General features: G+C 40.7%; 1 protein-coding gene across 1 annotated transcript; it reads right to left on the minus strand.

The window, feature by feature from the left end:
- Nucleotides 1–9,631: 9,631 nt before the first annotated feature.
- On the minus strand, nt 9,632–20,090 carry slc7a6os (solute carrier family 7 member 6 opposite strand). Its single transcript, XM_034231902.1, has 5 exons — nt 19,864–20,090; nt 17,580–17,909; nt 12,562–12,768; nt 11,072–11,204; nt 9,632–10,607 (listed from the first exon to the last, which is right to left on the minus strand). The coding sequence occupies exons 1-5, from the start codon at nt 20,050–20,052 to the stop codon at nt 10,480–10,482; spliced, it is 987 nt and encodes a 328-aa protein (XP_034087793.1). The 5' UTR covers nt 20,053–20,090; the 3' UTR covers nt 9,632–10,479.
- Between the last annotated feature and the right edge of the window lie 3,174 nt (nt 20,091–23,264).

The following is a 23,264-nucleotide window of genomic DNA, read 5'->3' on the forward strand; positions in this document are numbered from 1 at the left end:
TGTGGTTAGCATCTGGTGCTAGCTATCCAAGCTAACGGATATAAGGAGCTTTTTTCAACCACAAGGTGGAGGGAGAACTCTCTCCTGTCAGACTGAGAGTCTCAGATAACCTCAGCTCAGGTGAAGTAAAGGACTCTCAGTGTTTAGATAATTAACTTTAGTCTAGTTATCTCAGTGGGTTCTCAAACGGTTTGTTTTAAAAAGGGGAGTGATTTGTAAAATATCTATAAAGAAATAGAAAAATCTGTTACAGTTCTGTTTCATATGTATGTTGAGAGATACAGTATATCCATAGATCTCTTCATTTTGCTCTCAAAGTGCACCAGATTGATGCTTTTAACTTCAATATTTAAAAAAAAATCTTCCTCCTAAAGGAGGTGAGGTCCACACACACCACTTGTAAAAATAGCACTTTACCCCTGCTTACACCTATATGCCGTGAGCTTATTACCGAGCCTTCATTGTAACAGTCGCGGGTACACTGTGTGTGCGTGTGGGGAGTGTTGGCAGTAGAAAATTCAAATAACGCTGGTGCATTAATGGGAAACCCAAACCCTTAATGTTTGAGCACCCTCTATGAAATGTCAAGCTACCCCCACAGCACCCCCTAGAGAAAATCTCTGGCGCCGCCACTGTGTCTCAGGCGGGGGGGACGATCTTTCACCCACACCCAGAGCGCTTGACGACGCTGAAGTTGGCTTCCGATTCAGAGCATCCGATTCGGCAGTTAAGGGGAAAGTTAAGGGACATTTAATTTACAGCGCTGAGCGAACAATCCTCCGTGTTTAACCTCTTAAATCGCTGCATAGCCGATTTATTTGGACTGGATTATCCCAGAGAGTCAAAAGATTCTTTATAACCAGGGGTGCACATAACTTTTTTGCCCTGGTTCTCAAGGAGCACCTGGAGATGTTGCTTGGTGCTTCATCCTTAAAATGAAAATAAACCGTAACTTTTGAGGGGGTCTTGACTTTATTTGCCAGACACAACGGCACTGAACACACATGCAGAGGTGAACACAGAACACACATGCAGTGGTGAACACAAGACAACATTAGCACGACCAGTAATCCTACAAGCTGTCATCACTGTTCTCCTCACTGTCTTCCTCTCTGTCAGACAATGGTAGCTGATGATGTAGGCCTACTACTTCCTCTCTGGTTGAGTCTGCGATTAGCTGCTTGCATCCACAAGTCAACAGCTGGTTTTGGGTCGAAAGTCTCTGTTGTCATCTTAGACAAGTGGATGTAATCAAATAAGTATGTGAACATAACCAATAACCTACCATAGCCAATAACAAATTAATGTAACTTATTTTATTTGTGTTGTTCATTCATATCTTATTTTACCTTAACATTTATTTATTTATGCATTTTTTTGTATCTCTCCAGTTTTAAAGGATATTTTTGGTTACTGTCTTATACATTGGAATGATTTGAAACCTGTTTATCCCAATAATTATAAAGGAGTGCCTTGGAAATATGTGTTTACATAAATTGTGATCAAACCGTTTGAACTTAGACTAAGAGTCCTTACCTCACTGAGCTGTAGTATCAGCCTCTCAGTCTGACTGGAGAGGACTCTCCCTCCACATTATTGTAGAAACATCTTCTTCTTATATCCGTTAGAGCAGCTAGCACCAGATTCTAATAACAACAGCGCTGGTACCGGTGCACCCTCCCTCTCTCCCTCGCATTTTGGCTGTGAGCTGCGGGCGCCAGATAAGCCAACATCCCCCATTTTCATCACTTACAGCGCCCATCGTAGAGGGCAAATGAAACGTGTAACCGTGGTGAAAAGGGTGTTACATTTACTTAATTATGAATATTGTTACATCAAGGCCGAAAATTAGGATGAGCCCCAACGGTCAAAATGTTTTTTTCCCTCCCAGAACTGCCAGCGCAGCGACTCCCCAGGTGCATGCGCACCTGCGCACCAGTTATGTGCAGCTCTGTTTATAACCCAGTTTGAGATTGGGGAAATCTTTATTCTATTTGTGAAAATACAAAAAGTGAGATTTCAGTGCTTTTTTCACATGTAGACCACATTAGACCAGGTCCTGATCTAAAACCACTAGACCTAGACTCATCAAATCTGGACTGGATTATCCCAGAGGGTCTAAAGATGATTTATAACACAGTTTGAGATTTGTGAAACCTTTATTCTATTTGTGAAAATACAAAAAGTGAGATTTCAGTGCTTTTTTTCACATGTAGACCACATTAGACCAGGTCCTGATCTAAACACTATTCAGAGTGCGAGAGCTTCCTCCACCAGGTCTCTGTAAGTGGAGGGTGTTTGAGGAGTGGTGCCTTCAAGAACAACACATCCTCACTCCCAGGTCGGCCTATGTTGACGTTATGTCAAGTCCCCTGTCGGCTTTTTCCAACGCAAGGGGGGGGGCTTTAGCGTCCATTTTCAACGCAAGGGGGGGGGGCCCTTAGCGTCCATTTTCAGCTTTCCGGGATGTCCATATGCTTCTATGGACGCTCATGGAAGCACGGCATTCGTTTGTGTCGGCTGCCCTTAAAGGCAATGTGAGCGTCCATTCTCATTGGATAACGGAGAATTGTACACCCGGAAGTAAGTATTCCCCTTACTGTCGATTGATTTTACAGTGTTATCTGCACTACTCATCGACTAAAAAACACCAGATTATCCTTGTTAATTACACAACATTGATTGGTTTAAATTGTGTGCAATGCTTTTGTATTTTCCCCTTCGATTCGGAGAAACAAATGTTTTTTTCGGAGTAAAGGATGGCAGAAGACACTACACTACCCAGAATCCCCAGCTATCGTTTGGACTACACCATGTGCTCTGTTTGACAAACCCCGTGATAGTCCTCAAGCTCTGTGATTGGAGAGTGTGCTCCGAGGGTTACGCCGAGCCTCGAACAGCACTTGAAATGGGATGGAATCACGGCAGACTGTCCAAAACTGGATTTGAACGGGTCCACCGCGTCCCCCCCTACCCCACCCTGTCCCCAGAACTACAAATGCTGGCTATTCTGTTTCGCAACATGTTCTGTATCTATGGCACGTCTCTACTGGGAGTTGTAGTTTTAAAAGACGTTTTCGTATTTCCCATAATAAGAAGTTGCCAGTATTAAACTGTGTACATCCCTGGAGGTTTAGGGGATAGGAAACACTCACATTTAAAACATATAATTAATAAATGGGTGAAAATTGCTTGTGCCCATAATGGGCAGCATTAATATATATATACACACATGCCAGCTAAGGTCAGAAGAGCTTTATTTAACAGCTGGTCTTATGTTTGTGACCCCTGTTGTTAATTGATAACATTACATTAATTGATAAGCCTGAAACATGCACTTGTCAAGGTTCAGAGGCACATTTTGCAAATATGGCAGTAGCCATCGATCAGCTTAAGATAAGATATACTTTATTGATCTCAAGTTGGAACATTTGCGTTACATCAGCATGTGTAACAGTTAAATATGCAGTGGTGTTTATTTGTAAATCATTTAGTATAATCACACAAATTCTGTGTTTTATATTCAACAATTCTGTGTTCTTTATTTATTAATTGTTCAATACCTGACAAGGTCGGAGATGAAATATCTACATACATCTTATAAGAGTATAATACATTATGTATAATATCAGTTAAAATAAGTGCTTCAACATAGTTAACATTGCTGGAGGTATGCACAAATATTGATAGATGTCTTGTAATGCACTATTGAGGAACCTGTGACCCAAGTTTTTCATTCAATGCATAACTACACCATAGTTGTGTAGGCCTATATGATATGTCAATAAACCTTAGAAAATCTTGAAATCTTGAAAGGGATGTGCAAAATAGTCATTATATACAGTCTTTAATGAACTATTAGTAGAGAATAACGAGTAATTAATATACTTTATAGGGATCCTATTAATATCTAATAATAAAAATAATGAAATTCAATAACATGCTTTAACCACTAGGTGTCCCTTTATATCAGCTGTGCACCTTTATGGTGTAAATACAGCCTATCTACCAATTGGATCAAATATAAAAGTCAGCCGAATTAGTGTTGATACTGCAAGGAGACGTATTGTGTGAAAATAAATGTAAGATGTTGTTTAATGGCTGATATATTTATGATCCACGTCACGTTTTCAGTTCCTCATGTTTGTCTAGAAGTCTTCTCATCAGGGCTCTATAAATACAGAACTACTGCAGATATGTATATTTAATGCAGGCCGAACCGTGTATTACAATGCCGTTATGTGATGACTTCCAAAGAGAAAAGCAAGCACACTCGGAATAAAGTATATTGTATTTTTTTTTTAAAATGTTTTCGGTCTGTTTCCGTTATTTGTTAATGACGATGTGCTGTGAGATGTGAGACTGGAATTGCACAGGGGAAAATAACGTATCTTTAGATGCGGATTTTGTTAAACTAATATGTTTGCGCTGTGGACCAACACTATACATTGACGGGGAAGGGGGTAGCAATAAAGATAACACCATTAAACAGTTACACAACATAACAGAAATAATATCGATAGCAGCGTCCCTAGCAACCACCTTGGTAACAATGAAAACGTTATGGACGCAATTTCCTGAAGTAATCTTCGTAATAACTAGCAAACTAAAGATCATGTACATGAGTACATCCACTGCACACATAATCTGAAATAACAACTCATATTTCTCGCATCAAATGACATCAAAACGCATTTTAATGGCCAAACTAACTTTAAAATAGGCATTTTCCATCGAGAATAAAACGAAGTTCGGCCATGTTTTTTTTTTCTACAGGGAGAAATTTGAAGATCACGTGATGTCAAACAGAGCACATGGTGTAGTCCAAACGATAGCTGGGGTTTCTGGGTAGTGTAGTGTCTTCTGCCATCCTTTACTCCGAAAAAACATTTGTTTCTCCGAATCGAAGGGGAAAAATACAAAAGCATTGCACACAATTTAAACCAATCAATGTTGTGTAATTAACAAGGATAATCTGGTGTTTTTTAGTCGATGAGTAGTGCAGATATCACTGTAAAATCAATCGACAGTAAGGGGAATACTTACTTCCGGGTGTACAATTCTCCGTTATCCAATGAGAATGGACGCTCACATTGCCTTTAAGGGCAGCCGACACAAACGAATGCCGTGCTTCCATGAGCGTCCATAGAGGCATATGGACATCCCGGAAAACTGAAAATGGACGCTAAGGGCCCCCCCCCCCCTTGCGTTGAAAATGGACGCTAAGGCCCCCCCCCCTTGCGTTGGAAAAAGCCGACAGGGGACTTGACATAACGTCAACATAGGCCGACCTGGGAGTGAGGATGTGTTGTCAAGAAGGACACATCTCCTTTCAATGTCCTGTCGGGGTGATTTTATCATTTCTACAGGACTTGATCGATAAACACAGAACTTTCTCTACGATCAAAGTGTACCTGGCTGCTATTGCTGCATGCCAAGTGGGCTTTGAGGGAAAGACGGCTAGCCAACATCCTTTGGTCTGCCGTTTTATGAAAGGGGCTCGCAAGCTCCTCCCTGTTTCCAGGTCACTGGTGCCCTTATGGGACTTGGCAGTGGTTTTAGATGGGCTCACTCGACCTCCATTTGAACCCCTGGAAGAAGCTGACATGAAACACCTCTCACTGAAGACAGTGTTGTTACTGGCTCTGGCATCTGGCAAGCGAGTCAGTGACATTCATGCGCTCTCTGTACATCCTTCATGCACTCAGTTTGCCCCGGGGCAAACGAGAGTGTTGCTGAAGCCCAACCCTGCCTTTATACCTAAGGTGGTTGGCTCATGATGTACCCCCATTGACATTGAGGCATTTCCTCCGCCGCTGTGTTCCTCCGGAGAAAAGCGGGTAGACAATTTACTAGCGGTAGACATTAAGGGTAAATAATGTCTACCTCCGGGCCGGTGGACTTGTATTATCACTGGCCCCACCATTGTAACCACTGGCCCGGAGCATTCGTCCAAAAAGAAAATCGACTAATAATGAAGAAAATTAACACATTTGTTGCAATAGTAATGTATGCACTAACTACATTACTACTTGTACTACAACATTTTAATCATCAGTTCTTCCTCATTTTCCTCAATTGTTCATATTTGGTTTATTAAAATAATGATATTGTGATCATTGTTAAAAAAGGTCTGCTATTATTATTATTATTTGTATAATGCACTTTCTGCCTTCCTGTCAGGCTATGTAATTGATTTGATTAGAACCTGAACCTTCATTATCCTAAACTGCTGGGACATTTCACCAATACCTTTATATTGTCTACTCTTCACTTACTTGTCAGCATAGGTCGGCATTGATGTACAGAGCCGACAGAAGACCTTGTTTATATTGGCATCATATTGAGAGGTGCAGTGACGCATCCTAAAACCAGGAAGTAAGCTGCTGGTTCCCTCGACAAGGGTTTTGGAAAATAGCTGGAAATAAGGTCTGTGGAAAACAAACCTGTTTGATAAATGCACGTTTTGTTCAGCTGGATAATCTCCACATGTCTACCCTACTTTTATAATTTTCAATCCTAAATCTAATCGATAGATTATAAAAGGGTTTTAGGACGCGTCACTGCAGCCAACTCCATTGATCAAGCTGGCTGAAACGTTCTCTCCCTCTTCTTCTCATACTCCCGGTCACTCTCCTTGAACTCCTCCGGTGACTTTCTTTTATTTGAAGATTGTTTGTTTTTTTGCGCTCCGCAGCAAACAACTGTTTGCTTTTCACCCAACAACGACAACCGACACACTGAACGCTATGTTGTAGCGTTGATAAACGAAACAATTTAACTAAATTGCTAGTCAAAATACCAATACCACAGGACAATTTTTTTAAAGCAATATTTGTTGTGGCCCGAGCGGGCAAGTGGAAAGTAGGCCTACGTTATGCTGGCCCGGGGTGTCTAAATAGTGTTCCGACATAAAGAGTCATTTCATATGACAGAAATATCTACTTCTCCTCCAGCCTTTGTTTTATATGAGTAATTAGTGCAGATCAGAAACACCTGAACAAAGGCGGAGCTAGGGCCAAAGCAGCAGCAACACATATTTAAATGGCTTGCAGATAGAATGAAACGCGTCCCGTTTCCCGGAAGACATTTTTTTCACTGATAGGCAGGAAGAACTCTCCCTTTGTTTATCCTGTTTAACAAAACAAAAATCAAATCTAATGAATAATTTCCCTGTCTAGGACAATCAAGGGATAAATTACATAGCACTATGTCTCCTCAAGAATCCACTCATATGTCATGATAATGTATGACCGACAGAAGATTAGTATTTATTTACTCATGAAGACACACTTCTGCCCTCTGCAGGCGGTCAATACAATATTTTAATATCCCAGAACATTTGAGCTATTCAGATTTGCCAGTGATAAACAGATGGTACTTTATCATCAGAGACAAATACAATTACAGCTGTGGCCAAACGCTCATATAGGATGTTTGTACTTTTAAACAGTATTAAAAAAATTATAAACGGTGGACAAGAAACATAAAATAAATCAAATAAAAAAGAATATAACATTAGTGAAGAGGAATGAGTGTTGATACTGCATGAGGAATAAGTTATATTATTGGTGAGGTAAACCTTTTAAGTGACGTGAAGCGTTGATTTGCATTAAATTACATGTTTATCTGCAGCTTACTATCACATTTGACTAAGCCTTCCTTAAAGCTTGGATGAGAACATGATCACATGTTACTCTCAAGCCTGATAAACATTATCCATGACCTTTTTTTGTATAGCGATATTCAACGCCTTTACAGCTGCATTCACAGCAAATACTATACAGAAAAGATAACATGCTAAAAGTAAAAGTCCTGCTTTCACAGTAAAGTTACAAAGGCTTTAAAATCATCTTGAAATAAGTATTTTATATAGATAAAAGGCCTACATCAGAAGCATATAGAGTTATAAATGATTAAGACAATGTGTTCCTTATTTTATTGCTGCAGCTCATTTAAAAGACCGTAGGTAGGTGGCTCAACAATACATGGATTTGTATAATCTGAAGAGTAACTAATGATGTCAAATAAATGCATTGTATAAAGAGTACAATATGGAATGGAAATACTCAAGTACCTTACAATGATGTACAAGTGAAATACTTAAAAGTGGGGTATGCAATTTTCAGTGGCGTTTTTATATGTACAAAAGTGGTGGGGCACAAAAAACTTAGATGTCTATATATAAGCTTCTGCAGTGAGGTTCATGGCTGGTGAGGCTCTGACTCTTCAGGTTTACAAATATTATATTTTGACCTAAATCAAAATATAATATTATTTTCAAAAGCTTTTTTTGTCTGATGCTTCAATTAATTTTAAACAGACAGTTCAACAAAAGGATACCCAAAAAATGTAATTGTATCATTTAAATATTGAATTGTTCTCTCTTAGTAAGATCCCATTTTCAATCAAATTGCAGTCTTACCTTGACATGAAGATGAAGTCCATTTGCCTATCCTTCTGGACAAAAATCTCTATTACTTTTTTGTAAAAGTCCTCCTTATGTTCTTGTAGTTTCAAAAGTCTATCATAAATCTGATCTAATCAATAGATTTATGATTCGAAAATTATAAAAGTAGGGTAGACATGTGGATATTATCCGGCTGAACAAAACGTGCATTTATCTAACAGGTTTGTTTCCCACAGATCTTATTTGGAGCTATTTTCTAAAATCCTATGGAGAAATATCATTGCTTTTTTGTGGAGGGAAGCCATGCGCAGTTTATTTCCGGGTTGTAGGACGCCTCACTGCAGCTCTCTCTCCTCCTCTTCACACACCACACTTTTCGCGGCACACGTACTTACAGCCAATCAGCTCTGAATTATGTGAGATGACGTATGGTGGGGATGGCAGCACTATGCCCCTATGGTCATTATTTTTTTGCCACACACATTAAATAGGACAATACTCTGAGCATGCGCAGTGTAGTTTTTACAGTCACCATTGACTTAAACAGGGAGAGGGAGGGGCAGGATCGGGTTTTGTCCCACATGGCTCTAAACAGCTCAATAGGCACACACTGTAGACACTAATTAGAAGAACACAGACTAAAACAGCAATGTACAGACGAATCAGATGAATAAACATGATCTTAAAATATATTTTATATATTTTTTAATTTATTTTTTGCATTTTTTTGTAATCATTACTTTTAATACTTTCTGCTGACACTAGGTGGGGCTGTGCCCCACCTGCCCCTAATGACCAGTCGCCACTGGCAATTTTGGAGAAACTAGCTCGAGTGCGCTAGAATTTGAAAAAAATATGCCACTTCCTTCCAGAGCCCCTCCTCCAACACACACGAACGCGCACATGACCAATGAGGGCACGAGATAAGTTTGTGCACAGATGGAAGGCTGACAGGCAGGTAGGCCATCCAGTTACTTTAGCCGGCTCAGATGATTGGTCGTGCTTTTTACAGGCTTCCACAGATGCATTTTTATTTCTTAAAATGTATTCATTGCTATCGGGATGTTAAGAGCATTCCATGGAAAATAACAAAAACTGTTTCTGAAATAAATTACATGCCCCACCTTTAAGTAAATATAAATTGGTTCTAAAACGAAAACAGCATCTCTGCATCAGGAAAGTGAGACCAAACCGCTCAGATCAGCACCTCCACGCTGAGCATGCTGGGAAGATGTCATTTTATTGAAACAAAATGTAGCAGATTATCGGATTGCATACTTTCTTTGGATTTTGATCTTTTAAAAAGGTTTGAATTGTGTTTTTTTTTCATGTAGGAAAAATGTACACTGAGATGTTTAAAGTTTATTTCAAAGCTTTCTTTTTATACACATCTACATATTTACAAAAAAATTAAATTCAACAAGCATCCAAGCAATCTGAGCTTCAAGGGGAATTTCTGAACCATCTCACACACCCACAACAAAACATATGCGTCACGCTTTCACATTATGCAGAAAATTCTAACACAGTTATACCTACACACACTACCATGCACAGAACGCTGCACCCTAAACTGCAACCACGCGCAGCCCGTCACGCCTCACTTACACAGTGTTAACAGCACAAAGCATACAAGGCATATCACACTAATGTGCAACAGTTTAACACACATCCACATTGGACAAACACCCACACACAAGTTCACTCCACCAGTTAAAAAAAGAAGAGAAAGACACTCTGGATCCTCCAGGAAATAACGCACACTGCTCCACCCTCTGTGTAGGAGAGAGGGGGGGGGGGGGGGGTCCCATGAAGAATACTTGAGATATATGTATAGATCTGAATGACTCCATTGTGGGAGCTTTTTGGCATTTGCATATGAAATGTACTTTTTGTTAAGTTATGAGGAGGTTTCCAGCCAATTGAAACCTGGTTGGTGCTACACGTTAATACCTATGTCCTGGTTTCTTTAAAGTGTGTTCGCCCCCACTCTCAACTACAGAGGTCTGGAGTTTGGTGATATTTGTGGAGAGGGCGTTGGGAAGATCCACAGACAGGTGCGGGTTAGATCAATCGGAGTTATATTTGTCTCCATCATCATCCTCGTTGTCATCTTCACCCCGCAGCTCCTGCGCCACCTCCCTCTGGTAGAGCCCCCAGCTCCTCCGGCTGTACGAGTGCTCATCCTCCGCGTAACCTGCACACATTAGACAAGGATCGGATGTAACAAGCCACAACACTTGGGTTTCAAAGGTCAAGCTAAACCAACAAAGGTTGGCACATATCTTTGATAAGTAACTGCTCAGGTGAGTTAACAAGGGAGGGGCTTTTCAAACTAAAAGATCAGAGTGTAACCAAACACAATCTTTTTCAACAGGGCCTCATTGACATTATCTTCAAAAACAAAAGAGAAAGAAACTCCTAAACGCCTGGCGTGGGGCAGTCGTTTCTTATTACTGGGAATTCTACATAATACAAAGATATACTAATTCACTAAAGTTACAGAACAATGACTGTTGTGGTATCCTCTCACTGTGATGTTGATTTACTTTGATACCAGATCAGACAACCATTTAGAAAAAGGAAATGAGGGCTTTGGTCATGAAGCGGTAAGAAAGAGCCCGTGATAACCGACACATTAATGACTGCAGAACTCCGTACCGCCATAGCGCTCCTCCCGGTCGCTGTCTGCATCACTGCCCTCATCGGGGTAGTCGTTCCTCCAGTTGCCTTCCTCGTTCTCATCATCCTCATCTTCATACACCTCCTCTTCATGCACCACTTGGTCAGGAACCTGCGATAACAACAAGCAGTTTATACAAAGTCTACTCACTATTGGCTTTTTTCTCCTTACTAAAGTGTGTGTAATAATAATAATAATAATATTTATAATATGGACTTAACAAATATTTTAAACTAATTAAGCAAGACAATGCTCTCACTTTTGGTTATATTGTCCAAAATGTGTAATAATAATAATAACATTAAAAAGATAAACAAATTCATTGAATTAGCCATTCAACTAAATTAACAATTTTGGACAGTCTCTTTGTAATTAGTATTCTAAGAAACGTAAAGAAACTTTTGTAAAAACGATCCTGCTAATGTGTTGGGCCAATTGAGAATGCAGGTCTCGTCACCTACAGTTGAGCACGCTTCTTTCTGAAGGCTTTATGAATATTGAGGTGCATGCAGTTTCTGCCATATGCTGGTCCCTTATGAGAACAGCAACGTGTGGACCAGCAGCTTTCCCAAAAGGTACAGACTGGCCTAAAGTAGCATTTCGCTGCAGCAAACATGTGACCCGCCCTATCAAAAGCACTCATCCCGAGAAAGAGATTTTTGTTGGTTGATTTTAAACGAGAATATTTAACTGTTATCGACATTATCAGACAATGAAAATATGTTTGCAGCCCACCAACTTTCTTACTAGCGGCCTTCAATCATTTCAGTAAACAACAAACAAACTAGATCAATATAATGGATGTGAACAATAAGACTTTTCAACATAATGGAAAGGGACAGCCTGCTAACCAGTTTGTTATAGACCAACAAAGAATTCAGAATCATAACTAAACAAACTGTGGTCATGTTTAGAGGGAAGTACTAAGCCTGGAGCCCACTCTTTCAAAAGCTCTGGTTAATCATTTCAAGGCCTTTCTCCTCAATGGTTTGTTCTGACATCAGATTATGCGACATACTTTGCTTGGATTTTGGAAAACAAAAACAAAAATGTACATATTTTTTCTTAAGTAAATCCTATTTTCCGGTCATACCAATCAGATCACAGGTTCAACCCCATCTCCAGCCGCCACCATGAAGTGTCCTTGGGCAAGATACGTAACCCCAAATGGCTCTTAGAGGCTGTACAGCTTTAAAGTGTATGCAAGTCACTTTGGAGAGAGGTGTCAGCTCATTACCTTCAATGTATGATTTCAGGAAGAATGTGACTGATTTTGATAGAGCAAGTTGCATGTAAGCTGAATGCAGGGTAGGCAGAGACGGTCAGCTGACCCTCCTGATTCTCCACATAACAGTTTGATAGCAGGTGTGAAGCCTCACCATGTCTACTCTCTACTTCACCCATGTCTTCATTCACTCACTGCGAGTTCAGCACTCATTCATCTGTCCGTCCATCCATCCACACACACCAGTTCTCCCTCGTCGGCGTAGGCCCTGACGGACAGGATGTCCTGGATCCACCCTGCCGTCACCGTTTCCTGGTAGTACAGGTCGTACACGTAGTCGTCCTCCTGCTCGCGGTGCTCCCCCCCCACTTTATCTTCAGCGATGCTCAGGCGCTCCCGCAGCATCTTGGTGTTGTTACACAGGATCGCCTCTGGGTCTGAGGACAGGGTCTTTAGAAATACAAAGAGACAACAGAAATCACTACACAGGTCGTCAATGTTAGCATCGTCAACTAATTATTTGAAGGATAAACTAACAGATGAACGAAGGCAGTTAGTACTTTATGCAATTGAAGGATTTTCTTGTTACCATGTGTCACAAAAACACACATCTATTCTTGATCCTCAAACAGTATTTCATTTAATAAGTTGCTAAATATTTACTGTTTATTCTGGTTTAAGAAATTGACTTGGAAAATGTATTGAAGATTTTTGTTATGAACTTTCACTGTTGATGGGCATCTTATCCTGGATTATTGACATTAATAAAATGGAGTACAATGGAGGGAAGATTGGATTCGGCTATTTTGCACCTTTTACAACTCTTAGGACTTATTTATTTCAGTGAGGTCTATTCAAGTGCTGGCATGTTGAATTATGATTCAATTCAATTAATTGGGCCCAATGGCCTCACATGAGCATGTACCCATTGCTGTGGAATCTCAGCTATATAGCCAGGGCTCAACGCTAACTTTTAAAAGTGGTTTCCAGGCATCAGCTTTTGGAAGCTGAGACACAGTTTCGTGAAAAAAAAACATTTGAGGACAGCCCTAGTGTGAATATATATATATATATTAGGGCTGAACGATATACCGTGTCATGGCGATAACCGCGATATGCGCATGCGAGATATTCACACCGCAGGGACGTGCGGTTTGATTCATTAAAAAAAAGAAAGAATGCTAACGCACTTTAGCACAGAATTCAAAATAAAGATACCCTTATTACTTATCGAAACTGCACATACAATATATCCGATTAAAGCTGAGACTCCACAGATTATTTAAGTATAGTATCTAAGCGATCCGATCTCGTGACAGGGGAAGCAAACACAGACATCACAACACGTACCTTTTACAGAGCTTCTAGGGGAGATCGTCTCACCGTAGCTGTCAATCTGATCAAAAGACGTGTTCAATGGCATTAAAACGAGAAAAAACGCGGCTGAATCGGTTGATCCATAGGTTGATAATGTATCTGTGGCTTTGAAGCAATTGTTTATAATCCATAATTCAATTTTTATGTAAAAATCGGAGCACAAAAGTTAGCTGCTAATGGTAGCCACCAGAGTGTATGCAGCTTCCGGTTTTGGCTACGCGTCACTCTCACTCCTTATTTGGTAATGTGTGTGTGTGTTAGACTGCCGCATAGCCAAGACCGGAAGCAGCAGCCACTCTGGTGGCTACCATTAGCAGCTAACTTTTGCTCTGCGATTTTTACATAAAAATGAAATAATGGATTATGAATGAAATAATTTGTGTATACAGAGACGTTAAAAACCTATGGATTAACCGATTCAGCCGCGTTTTAATTCCATTGAACACGTCTTTTGATCAGATTGACAGCTACGGTGAGACGATCTCCCTAGAAGCTCCGTAAAGGTACGTGTTGTGATGTCTGTGTTTGCTTCCCCTGTCTCGAGTTCAGATCACTCAGTGATGATACTATATACCTAAATAATCTGTGAAACCTCAGCTTTAATCGGATATCTTGTATGTGAAGCTACGATAAGTAATAAGGGTACTTTTATCTTGAGTTCTGTGCCAAAGTCCGTTGGCATTTTTCGCTCAGGGGTCATTTAGATGCTTCTTATGAGACTTGAGTTTTGGTAAAAATGGTTTGTATCGTCAGTTACCTGAGATTATTTCCGTTAATCTGGTATAACACATTAATAGGTTCTTAAATATTAAGATCCCCTGAGACTAGTGTTGCACGGTGTACCGATACTTGAAAGGTACCGCGATACCCTGCCGTTAAAAACGGTACGATTCCTCCGTTTCATTAGTATCGGTACTTTAAGAATGATGGGGAAAAGTACTCCGGTGAGAAAGCGCCGTTTTAATAAGAGCCGTGTGTGTTCAGCGCTCTGCTTCCACTCCCTGCACTGCAGCCGTGCCTGCAGTCCCGCCCCTCTCAAGCACGAACTAAGTCCCTCCCCTCTCTCGTGCACGCGCTAGCTGCCAGAGCATGTGAGAAAACTAGAAGCATGGCTGCAAGTGGGAGTGCAACTGCCGCTGCGCCTCGGCTTGTTGACAAAAAAGACGCCAGAAGCGAAATTTGGAAGTATTTGAGCTATATCTCTGACAGTGAGGGCAAGCCTACGGACACCACGAGGCCTGTCTGTGAGACATGTTTTAGATCCCTGCAAACCAAGGGAGCCAACACATCATGCTCAATCCCTCAAATCTAACTCAAACAAGTGTAATTTATTTTGTGACAAACGAACGTTTTCGTAGTTTGACGAGGCAATTAATGGCAATGATAACTGTCTAATATGGCTAACATCTGCAATATACATTTTGTCAATAATTATTTATATTACTGTACTATTACATGTTAATAAAATATAAAAAAAATTATATTTTATAAAACAACAAAGTTGTTTGAGATGATGCTTAATTTTATTTAATACGAATTTTTGTCATTTATTTTGTTTATTGTTCTCATGTTTAAATGTTTGTGTTATGGTTATGGTTCTGGTGTGAAATAAAGCACAATAATTACATTTAAGACTGTTTCCCTTTTTTTTTAGAAAAGTATCGAAAAATAATCGGAATCGCAATTCTTGACTTGGTATCGGTATCGAAACCAAAATGTTGGTATCGTGACAACACTACCTGAGACACAGTGTCGTGAAAAAAAAAGTAAAGTACCCGCCGGGACCTTGGGGCTTAACAGGTTAAAAAAAACCGCAATATATATCGCAGGGGAACAAAAAAACCGCAATGTCAGTTTTTTTTCAATATCGTGCAGCCAGTGTGAGAAAAAGTTTTTAGAGAGTACTTGTCCATGGACAAGTGAGTTTGGCAATTTACTTGTCCGAATACATTTTTCACTTGTCCAGAATGGACAAAAATTGAGGCTACTGGAATCTTCTTCTTCGTCATCGTATTTTACATTTTCCCACGGTTTTTACGACGCCGCTAACGTAAGTGAGCGGTAAGATTTTACTGCATCACACATAGGGTTGGGTATCGTTTGGATTTTAACGATTCTGGTTCTGGATTCCGGTTATTTTCGGTTCTTTGAGAGGGTAAAAATAAGTCAAACTGGGAGAAAAATATATTTATGAAAACATTAAGTCAAATCTGTATTCCTATTTACAAATCACTTCATACTGTTGAATTTCTTACAGTTATTGAACACAATTAATCTCTGCATTGTTTAGTTGGTTCTCAGTGGTGCAGTTTGAGAATGTACAATTGGCCCAGTCTCCTCTGATGTTACACTGCAACCTGCCTGTGAGTCACAGTCCAACCACACAAGTCCAACACATAGGACATAACCTAATAATAATACATTATAAAATTGTATAGCCTATAGGCCTAGCGCTTTTCTACAACTCAAAGATGCTTGCACGCTTACACATGTCCTGCAATACATATGCTGCAGCTGCTCACTGTTTGTAAAAGTAAATAAATAGTATTTTCATTTCAATAATGTACTTTCTATACCCTGCTTCATAAACAATACTGACATCCCTGTGCTCCTCCGAGTCTGGGGGTCCGGGGATGTGAGGACAGCGCGAGGACACAGACAGGGAGGCTGCTTTACTTCATAAAGGAAATGGCGGTGAATATTAACAACACAGGAGCTAAAACGCTTAATAACCTTCATTACGTGTTAGAGAAAGAACATAAGAAAGTTTGACAAAGATGAGGCTGTTAAACGGGCAGCGGATCCGCTGTGAGAGAGAGAGAGAGAGAGAGAGAGAGAGAGAGAGAGAGAGAGAGAGAGAGGCTGAGCTGCACCGTGCAGCGATCAGCTGATACGGAGCAGAGAGAGAGCTGCAGTCCGCGGGACTCGGCCTCGCCTCCTGTCCTCACAACTCTTATTAATCCCAGGACCGGACAATTGTTATTTGTTCCTACTCGGAACCGAGTTTTGCTTCCCAACCCTGCCACTGTGCTACACTTCCCGCCCCGCCCCCGTCTAACTGTACAGAAAGCGGCGAGATGCATTTCCTTAGGAATCGACAAGCAGAACCGAAACTAACACTTCTAAACGAACAATGGCGGACACGTACAATTTGCGAATGAGTTCTGCCTTTTGTAAACTGAATTTATCAATAATTTGTCAATAAACGTCACTTGTCCGCCGGACAAGTCAATTGACAGATCTACTTGTCCGATATTGTAAATAACACGTCCCAGACGGTGGGACGTGTACTTTTTCGCACACTGGCAGCCCTACTATATATTTTGTAATGTCAGAGGTTTTCTTTTGTGTTTAATTATTTATTTAAAGGGGACCTATCATGCAAAATGCACTTTTGTACGTCTTTTTATACATGAATATGTGTCCCCGGTGTGTCAGGGAACTCACCAAGTGTCAGAAAACACAACCCTCTCTCTTTTCCTCCGTACCCAAATCTCTAAAAACGGGGCTGCAACGGATCTGATTATTATTTGAATTTTTCTGACGTCAGAAAAGGGGTGCTCCGCCTATATGGGCAACTCTCCACCTATCAGGGGAATGAGAGACCGCTCGAAAGCGCTGGAGACACTGTAGTACATATGCCAGGCCTGTAAGTGGCGCTGTAGTCTGCCACAAAAGCAGAATCAGCCCTTGCAAAAACAGGGCTGGAAAAGAGCAAATAGAGCGAAATGATGCATGGCTAAAATGCATGATCTGTTTGGTATTTTAAAAAAAAACTTCACTGACATGTTTTATATAGGTATGGCCCTACAATATATGTTTCAAATATAACATGATAGGTCCACTTTAAGCTTTGTTGTCAGCTAAAATACAGTTCAACTCACCTTGCCTGAAGATTTGTCCTGGTTCTCGTCATCCTCATGAAGGAGGTCGACCACCTGGATGGCACCAAGACCCAGACATTTGTCCTGCTCTTTCCCAGAATCCTCTCCGCCCTCTGAAGCTTCTGTCAGGGGTGCTTGCTCCTCTGCTGGGGCCGGCAGCCCTGTGCGGTGGCTGGAGAGTATCCTGTAGCGTTCCTCCCTCCGGGTGCTCCACTTCGTGCTCCGCAGGTCCCCCAGTATCCGCTGTGTACTGGCAGCTGAGGGCCGCAGAGCATGGGCCATGCGGGGCCGAGCCAAAGCCTGTCGCACCTGTGTCTGCACCGGAGCATCCTGGTGAAGAGGACAAAAGGTGAGAATTTACAGATATTAAACCCGGAAATACAAAGAAATGTGATTTTCCTGCCTAGAAGTTTAAGGAAATGGCAGGTATCAACACATTTCACCAAACTCAATCCTCACTACAACACCAAGAACACACACTTTCTCAAAATGTCAGTGAGCAGAACCACACTGACCAGTTAGCATGTTGCTATACAAGTAAAAAGCAGAAATTAACTTCACTTGTAATACTTGCAGACCTTGTAATATACCAAAATATGTTTACCAATTAAGCTAATGTTACTCAGGGCTGCCAACACTCACGCATTGAGCGTGAGAGTCACGCAATTAACCCATATCTCACGCACTCACATGCCTTTCCTCGCGCTAAGTTTTCGTCCAAAATAAATGTATATAAATGTAAAAATAAAGTGAAGGAACAGCAAACCGAGCGGTCTACGAAATGAGACGGTCTTCTGGCTTAGTTCAGTAAAGTTGGAACGATATTGGGAGATTTGGATTTCACGGATCAATAACTCATGAACACAACGTTATTCAGACACAAATGACGTCTCTTAAGTACCGTGGTAAGGTTGGTAACGAACTACAATCAAATCATAATATTCAATCACTATTACAGTATATTGCTACCAAACTCACCACACACATCAATAGTCTCCTGTGTGTCATACTACAGCAGAGAGTTTTGAAGAATATGCTTTTAAATAATTTTGGGGAATATTTATAATGTAAATCTTCAATAACTGGCATCATCTTAAATAACTTTACTATTATACAGTGTATTTCTACCAAACTCACTATTTGCATTGTTGTTGTTAGCATCTGGTTAGCTAGCTGCGCTAACGGATATTAGAAGCCGTTTCTAAAACAAGGAGAGGGAGAGCTCTGTCCTGTCAGACTGAGAGAACTACAGCTCAGTGAGGTAAGGGACTCTGTGTTTAGTTCACTTTAGTCTAGTTATCTCAGTGGGTCTCAAACGGTTTGGTCACCATTTATGAGAATAAATGAAAAACAGTTATGAAATACTATATGACCGTAAAACAAGAATACAGTTTAAAAGGAGAGTGATTTGTAAAATATCCATAAAGAAAAAGAATCTGTTTACAGTTCTGTTTCATATGGGTGTTGAGAGATGTATCCTTCAATTAATTTTGCTCTCAAAATGCACCAGATTGATGCTTTTAACTTCAATATTTAAAAAAGAAATCTTCCCAGGGGAGCATGCCCCCGGAGGTAAGGACCTCGCCCCACTTATAAAACAGCACCTCTGCTTACACCTACCTATATGCCATTGTATATGCTGTGAGAGCTGATTATCGAGCCTTCATTGTAAGAGTCGCGGGTACACTGTCTGTGTATGTGCGTATTCCACTGTAGCGCCCGGTACATTCATGGGAAACCCTAGTTTGTACATGTTCAATACATTTGTACACATGAACGTTTCTTTTTTCGGTTCACCAAAAAAAAAAAATCACTCCAAGCTGAACTCAAATGTTGGCAGCCCTGTGTTACTTAGCTTATGTGATGGATGAGATATATGTTTGACATTGTGTATTCAAATGGATTATTCTACTACGACAGCTTCGACTGATGTCATGTCATTTTTCGAGGCCTGTAAATACGTCACAACTTCGTTTAACATCAACAAAGTGAGCTAACGGTTGAGGAGGCTAATGTAATTTGGGTCTGATGTAAGGCTAATGCTAAGCGCTGCCTTAACTGTGTATCATGCTACCAACAAATAGCATAGCCTACAAGGCGCGTTGTTTTTCCAGCAAGTACCAACATTGTAGCTTTTTTAAATTATTTGTCCTGTATTAGATAAATGTACTATGTCTGAACGCTTATACCGACACGCTTATTAACGTTTATATTCGGTTTCCCCGGCAGCTGCGTTGACGTTAGCCTGCAGCGCTAGGTTAGCTAGTAGCAGCGGGCCTCTCACCTGTGTCGCCACCGTCGCCACGAGTTTGAAGACAGAGTTCTCCACCTCGGCTTCATTCGGCTCCGGTACCGTCTCGCCTGAGCTTTGAGACGTCTCCGGCCGGATACGTTTACATGCCAGCAGCAGCGCATCTGCGGGGTCGGTCCCCCTTTTCCTCTTGACTCGCAGGATGGTCGTGTTCGGATCCATGTTGTCCCTCTGTCTGAGTTTGTGTCTGGCAGGGAGGAGGAGAGAAACAGGGGATAGCCCCGCCTTTATTTCCGGGTATCACAAACGTCATCAGGATAATAATATTAAATATTCCTCGAAATTAAAGATATTGGTTTATTTGTATAGTACAATTGTATTTATAGGAATGTTTAACATCCATAATATGCGATGGACTGACTGCAAACCAATTTGCTTTCCTGAAAGTGTACTGCTTATAACCTTATATAATCATTTAAAACATAAACTAAGACAATGAAAGTATTTTTTTAATTCTAGATCAGGGTGTCCAAACTTTTTTCACCGAGGGCCACATACAGAAAAATATAAGAAGGGCTGAGGTGGGGTATTTTACCCCATGCTAAGTTATAAATAAGCAAAATCAATCAAATGTAGGTACATTAAGCTTGATACTTGAAAATGCTGTAAGAAACACAACAGCCTTCATCACAGCTCTCAGTTGGAATGCCAACTACCTGTTATGCTACGCACACAATTCTTTATTATTCCGCCGGGTTATTTTGCGCTGCTTCTTCTCCCACATTGAACATCGCAGAAACTCCGTTTAAACATCAACACGTTCAGCTCAGTCGGGAATCAATGGCTATTACTTTTATCATTCATAACATTCATAATTCCAGAGATACATCCCATAATACATCCCATTTTTAACATGGAAGTCAATGGAGAACTTTTCAGACTTCAACAATCTGCATGCGTCTTCAACTGCTAACTGCTCCTTCTTCAACTGCTAACTGCTCCATCATACTTTCACTCAGAAACCTCATTCCAACTTTAAAATGTCACACATCTTTCTGACATTATTCGTCTAACACAACTTTTAAATCTGATTCGTACTTTTAGAGATATTAAACATTGTTCAGACCTTGGTAAAGAGGCCTTCTTCAGATTTTAGAGTGTGTGATGTCACAGCTTGGAGGGCAGATCCTTCATATTTTCTTTTAAACCTGCCATAATTCCCAAACCCTACATTCCTGAGACATCATTTTTCATGACAAACGTAGGAAAACATCTCGTAGCTTGAAAGATAAAAAAAATTAAGTAAAAAAAATTAAACAAAATGCCTCTTGAGGTCATGAAGTGACAAAAACTTTCAACATGTCTCCATTAAAACCCATTGTCAATTCAGCCACCACAGCACCACAGCAGCCGCACATCTTTAGTTAATCTGCCAAAAAGGCCACATTATTAACCCGAAAGTACACAACAAAGTACACTTCAGATGCTCAAGTTCCTTGACATGCTTCACGCTTTGAAATTTCACCGATATCTGTTACGGTTCTTCAACAAAACGTTCACATGTAACAGGTTTATCTCTCATTCAGAACAATGAAGATGCTCTCCTCTCACTGATCACCATGGAAACCTTTGATCTCTGGACACATCGTTAGCTCAAATATAAACACCTGTGTCATGGAACACGATGATGTCATAACTCCAATTGACATCATTAGAGCAGCAGACTAATGACGTGGTCCCTGGAGTTTAACAGACTGTCTCAGCCTATTCTTTTCCATCTGATGGAGACTTCATGCTGACTTCAACATGTTCCCTTATTTTATACATTATTGGTGACGTATGCTTTTAGTTCTAAAGTTTTCAATTCAAATATTCTGCTGCTTTTTCATGCATTTAGACTTTTATTTTCTTGTTCTTATTTCACATTCAAGTCCCCTCTATTCATGAACCCTTTAAAGTACTCAGCCACACCACTTATATACCAGGTGCGACTGTTGCTATGTGAGTTAATCTTTCAAATACAAGGTTGCTTGTTTGATTCAAGCTCTTGTATAGTCAATATGTCAAGGTATTTATCCCTAACATTTTATCAGCTAACTAATGACACACACTCAGAGGATCTTTATAAACGTTTTAAGTATTGCACATCTTTAAACATGACTCTTATAAATCCCTTTTAAAACCAGCGATGCACTACAGTGTCAGCTTTTCTAAAATAGAAACTTCAATGGTCACATCTTGACTATTGCAACTCACTCCTCTACGGCATCAGCACTACATCCCTCAATAGACTCCAGCGTGTCCAGAACGCAGTCGCCAGACTCCTCACCAAATCATGGCATCACATCGCTCCTCAAAGAACTCCACTGGCTCCCGTTTCACACCGCATCCATTACAAACTCCTTGTCCTCACTTACAAAGCCCTCCACCATCTGCCCCTCCCCCCCCCCTACCTCACTGACCTCCTCATCCTCTACCAACCACCCCGGTCCCTCAGATCCACCTCAGCCGGTTTGCTTTCAATCCCCAAGGCCAAACTCCGGAGCTTCGGGGATAGAGCCTTCTCTGTGGCAGCCCCGAAGCTCTGGAACTCCCTCCCCCAAGACCTCCGTGAGTCTGAGTCCCTCACCCTGTTCCAGTCCCGCCTCAAAACCCACCTCTTCAACTCTGTATCCATAAGCCCCCCCCCCTCTTCAAGAAAAGCGCTATAGAAATATAATGTATTATTATTATTATCTTTCTAAATGATTCTACTTTTCAATTACCTACAAATAATCCTAATTATAATCCCATTTTCAATCTTCCAACTGTTCATATTTTTTGGTCAATTAAAGGTGGGGCAGGTAATTTTGGAGAAACCAGCTCGAGTGCGCTAGAATTTGAAAATACACAAGAGGCTTCTCAATTCTTAAATTTCCCCTCCTCGACTCCTATCCTCGAGACTTAGTCCCGCCCACAGGAGATGCGAGCGGAGGACCCGTGGAGGAACCATCAGTGTATCCTCGGTTAGAGCTCCTCCAGAGAGCCTCCTCGACGCTCGATGCTGCAACAAGTCCTCCAACTCATACGACCAAATATGCAGATTGTTCAAAACCAATTATTACGACCAAATATGTCGTTTGTTCAAGCGCTTAATACGTCCTGCTCCCGTTGAATGCAAACGTTACAGTCGTTTATTCACAAATAACCCTCTCTGTAAAATCCTAAATTGTAGGATAGTTTGGCCATTAAAACGCTTTTTGATTAGATTTCTAGCGAGAAGTGTATTGTACTTTTAGAATCCACGTCCAGTTGATATGTAGGATCTATAGTTTGATAAATATTACGAAGATGATTTGAGGGATGCGGCATCCTCCATGTAAAGTTACAGGTTGAAAACAGTATTTCCGGTCTCGACGTTTTCATAATAAAACCAATGATCAAATGAACAGTTA

The sequence above is a fragment of the Gymnodraco acuticeps genome, unplaced genomic scaffold (assembly GCF_902827175.1).
Source record: "Gymnodraco acuticeps unplaced genomic scaffold, fGymAcu1.1, whole genome shotgun sequence".
Taxonomy (NCBI): domain Eukaryota; kingdom Metazoa; phylum Chordata; class Actinopteri; order Perciformes; family Bathydraconidae; genus Gymnodraco; species Gymnodraco acuticeps.

Bases quoted from the DNA above. Each gene is read 5' to 3' on its own strand.
- slc7a6os (XM_034231902.1), bottom strand. From the start codon at position 20,052: ATGGATCCGAACACGACCATCCTGCGAGTCAAGAGGAAAAGGGGGACC. The intron at 11,205-12,561 runs GTGTGTGTGGAT...TTGTTATCGCAG, and splicing joins ACGCCGACGAGGGAGAACTG to GTTCCTGACCAAGTGGTGCA. The intron at 10,608-11,071 runs GTACGGAGTTCT...TAATGTGTGCAG, and splicing joins CCGGGAGGAGCGCTATGGCG to GTTACGCGGAGGATGAGCAC.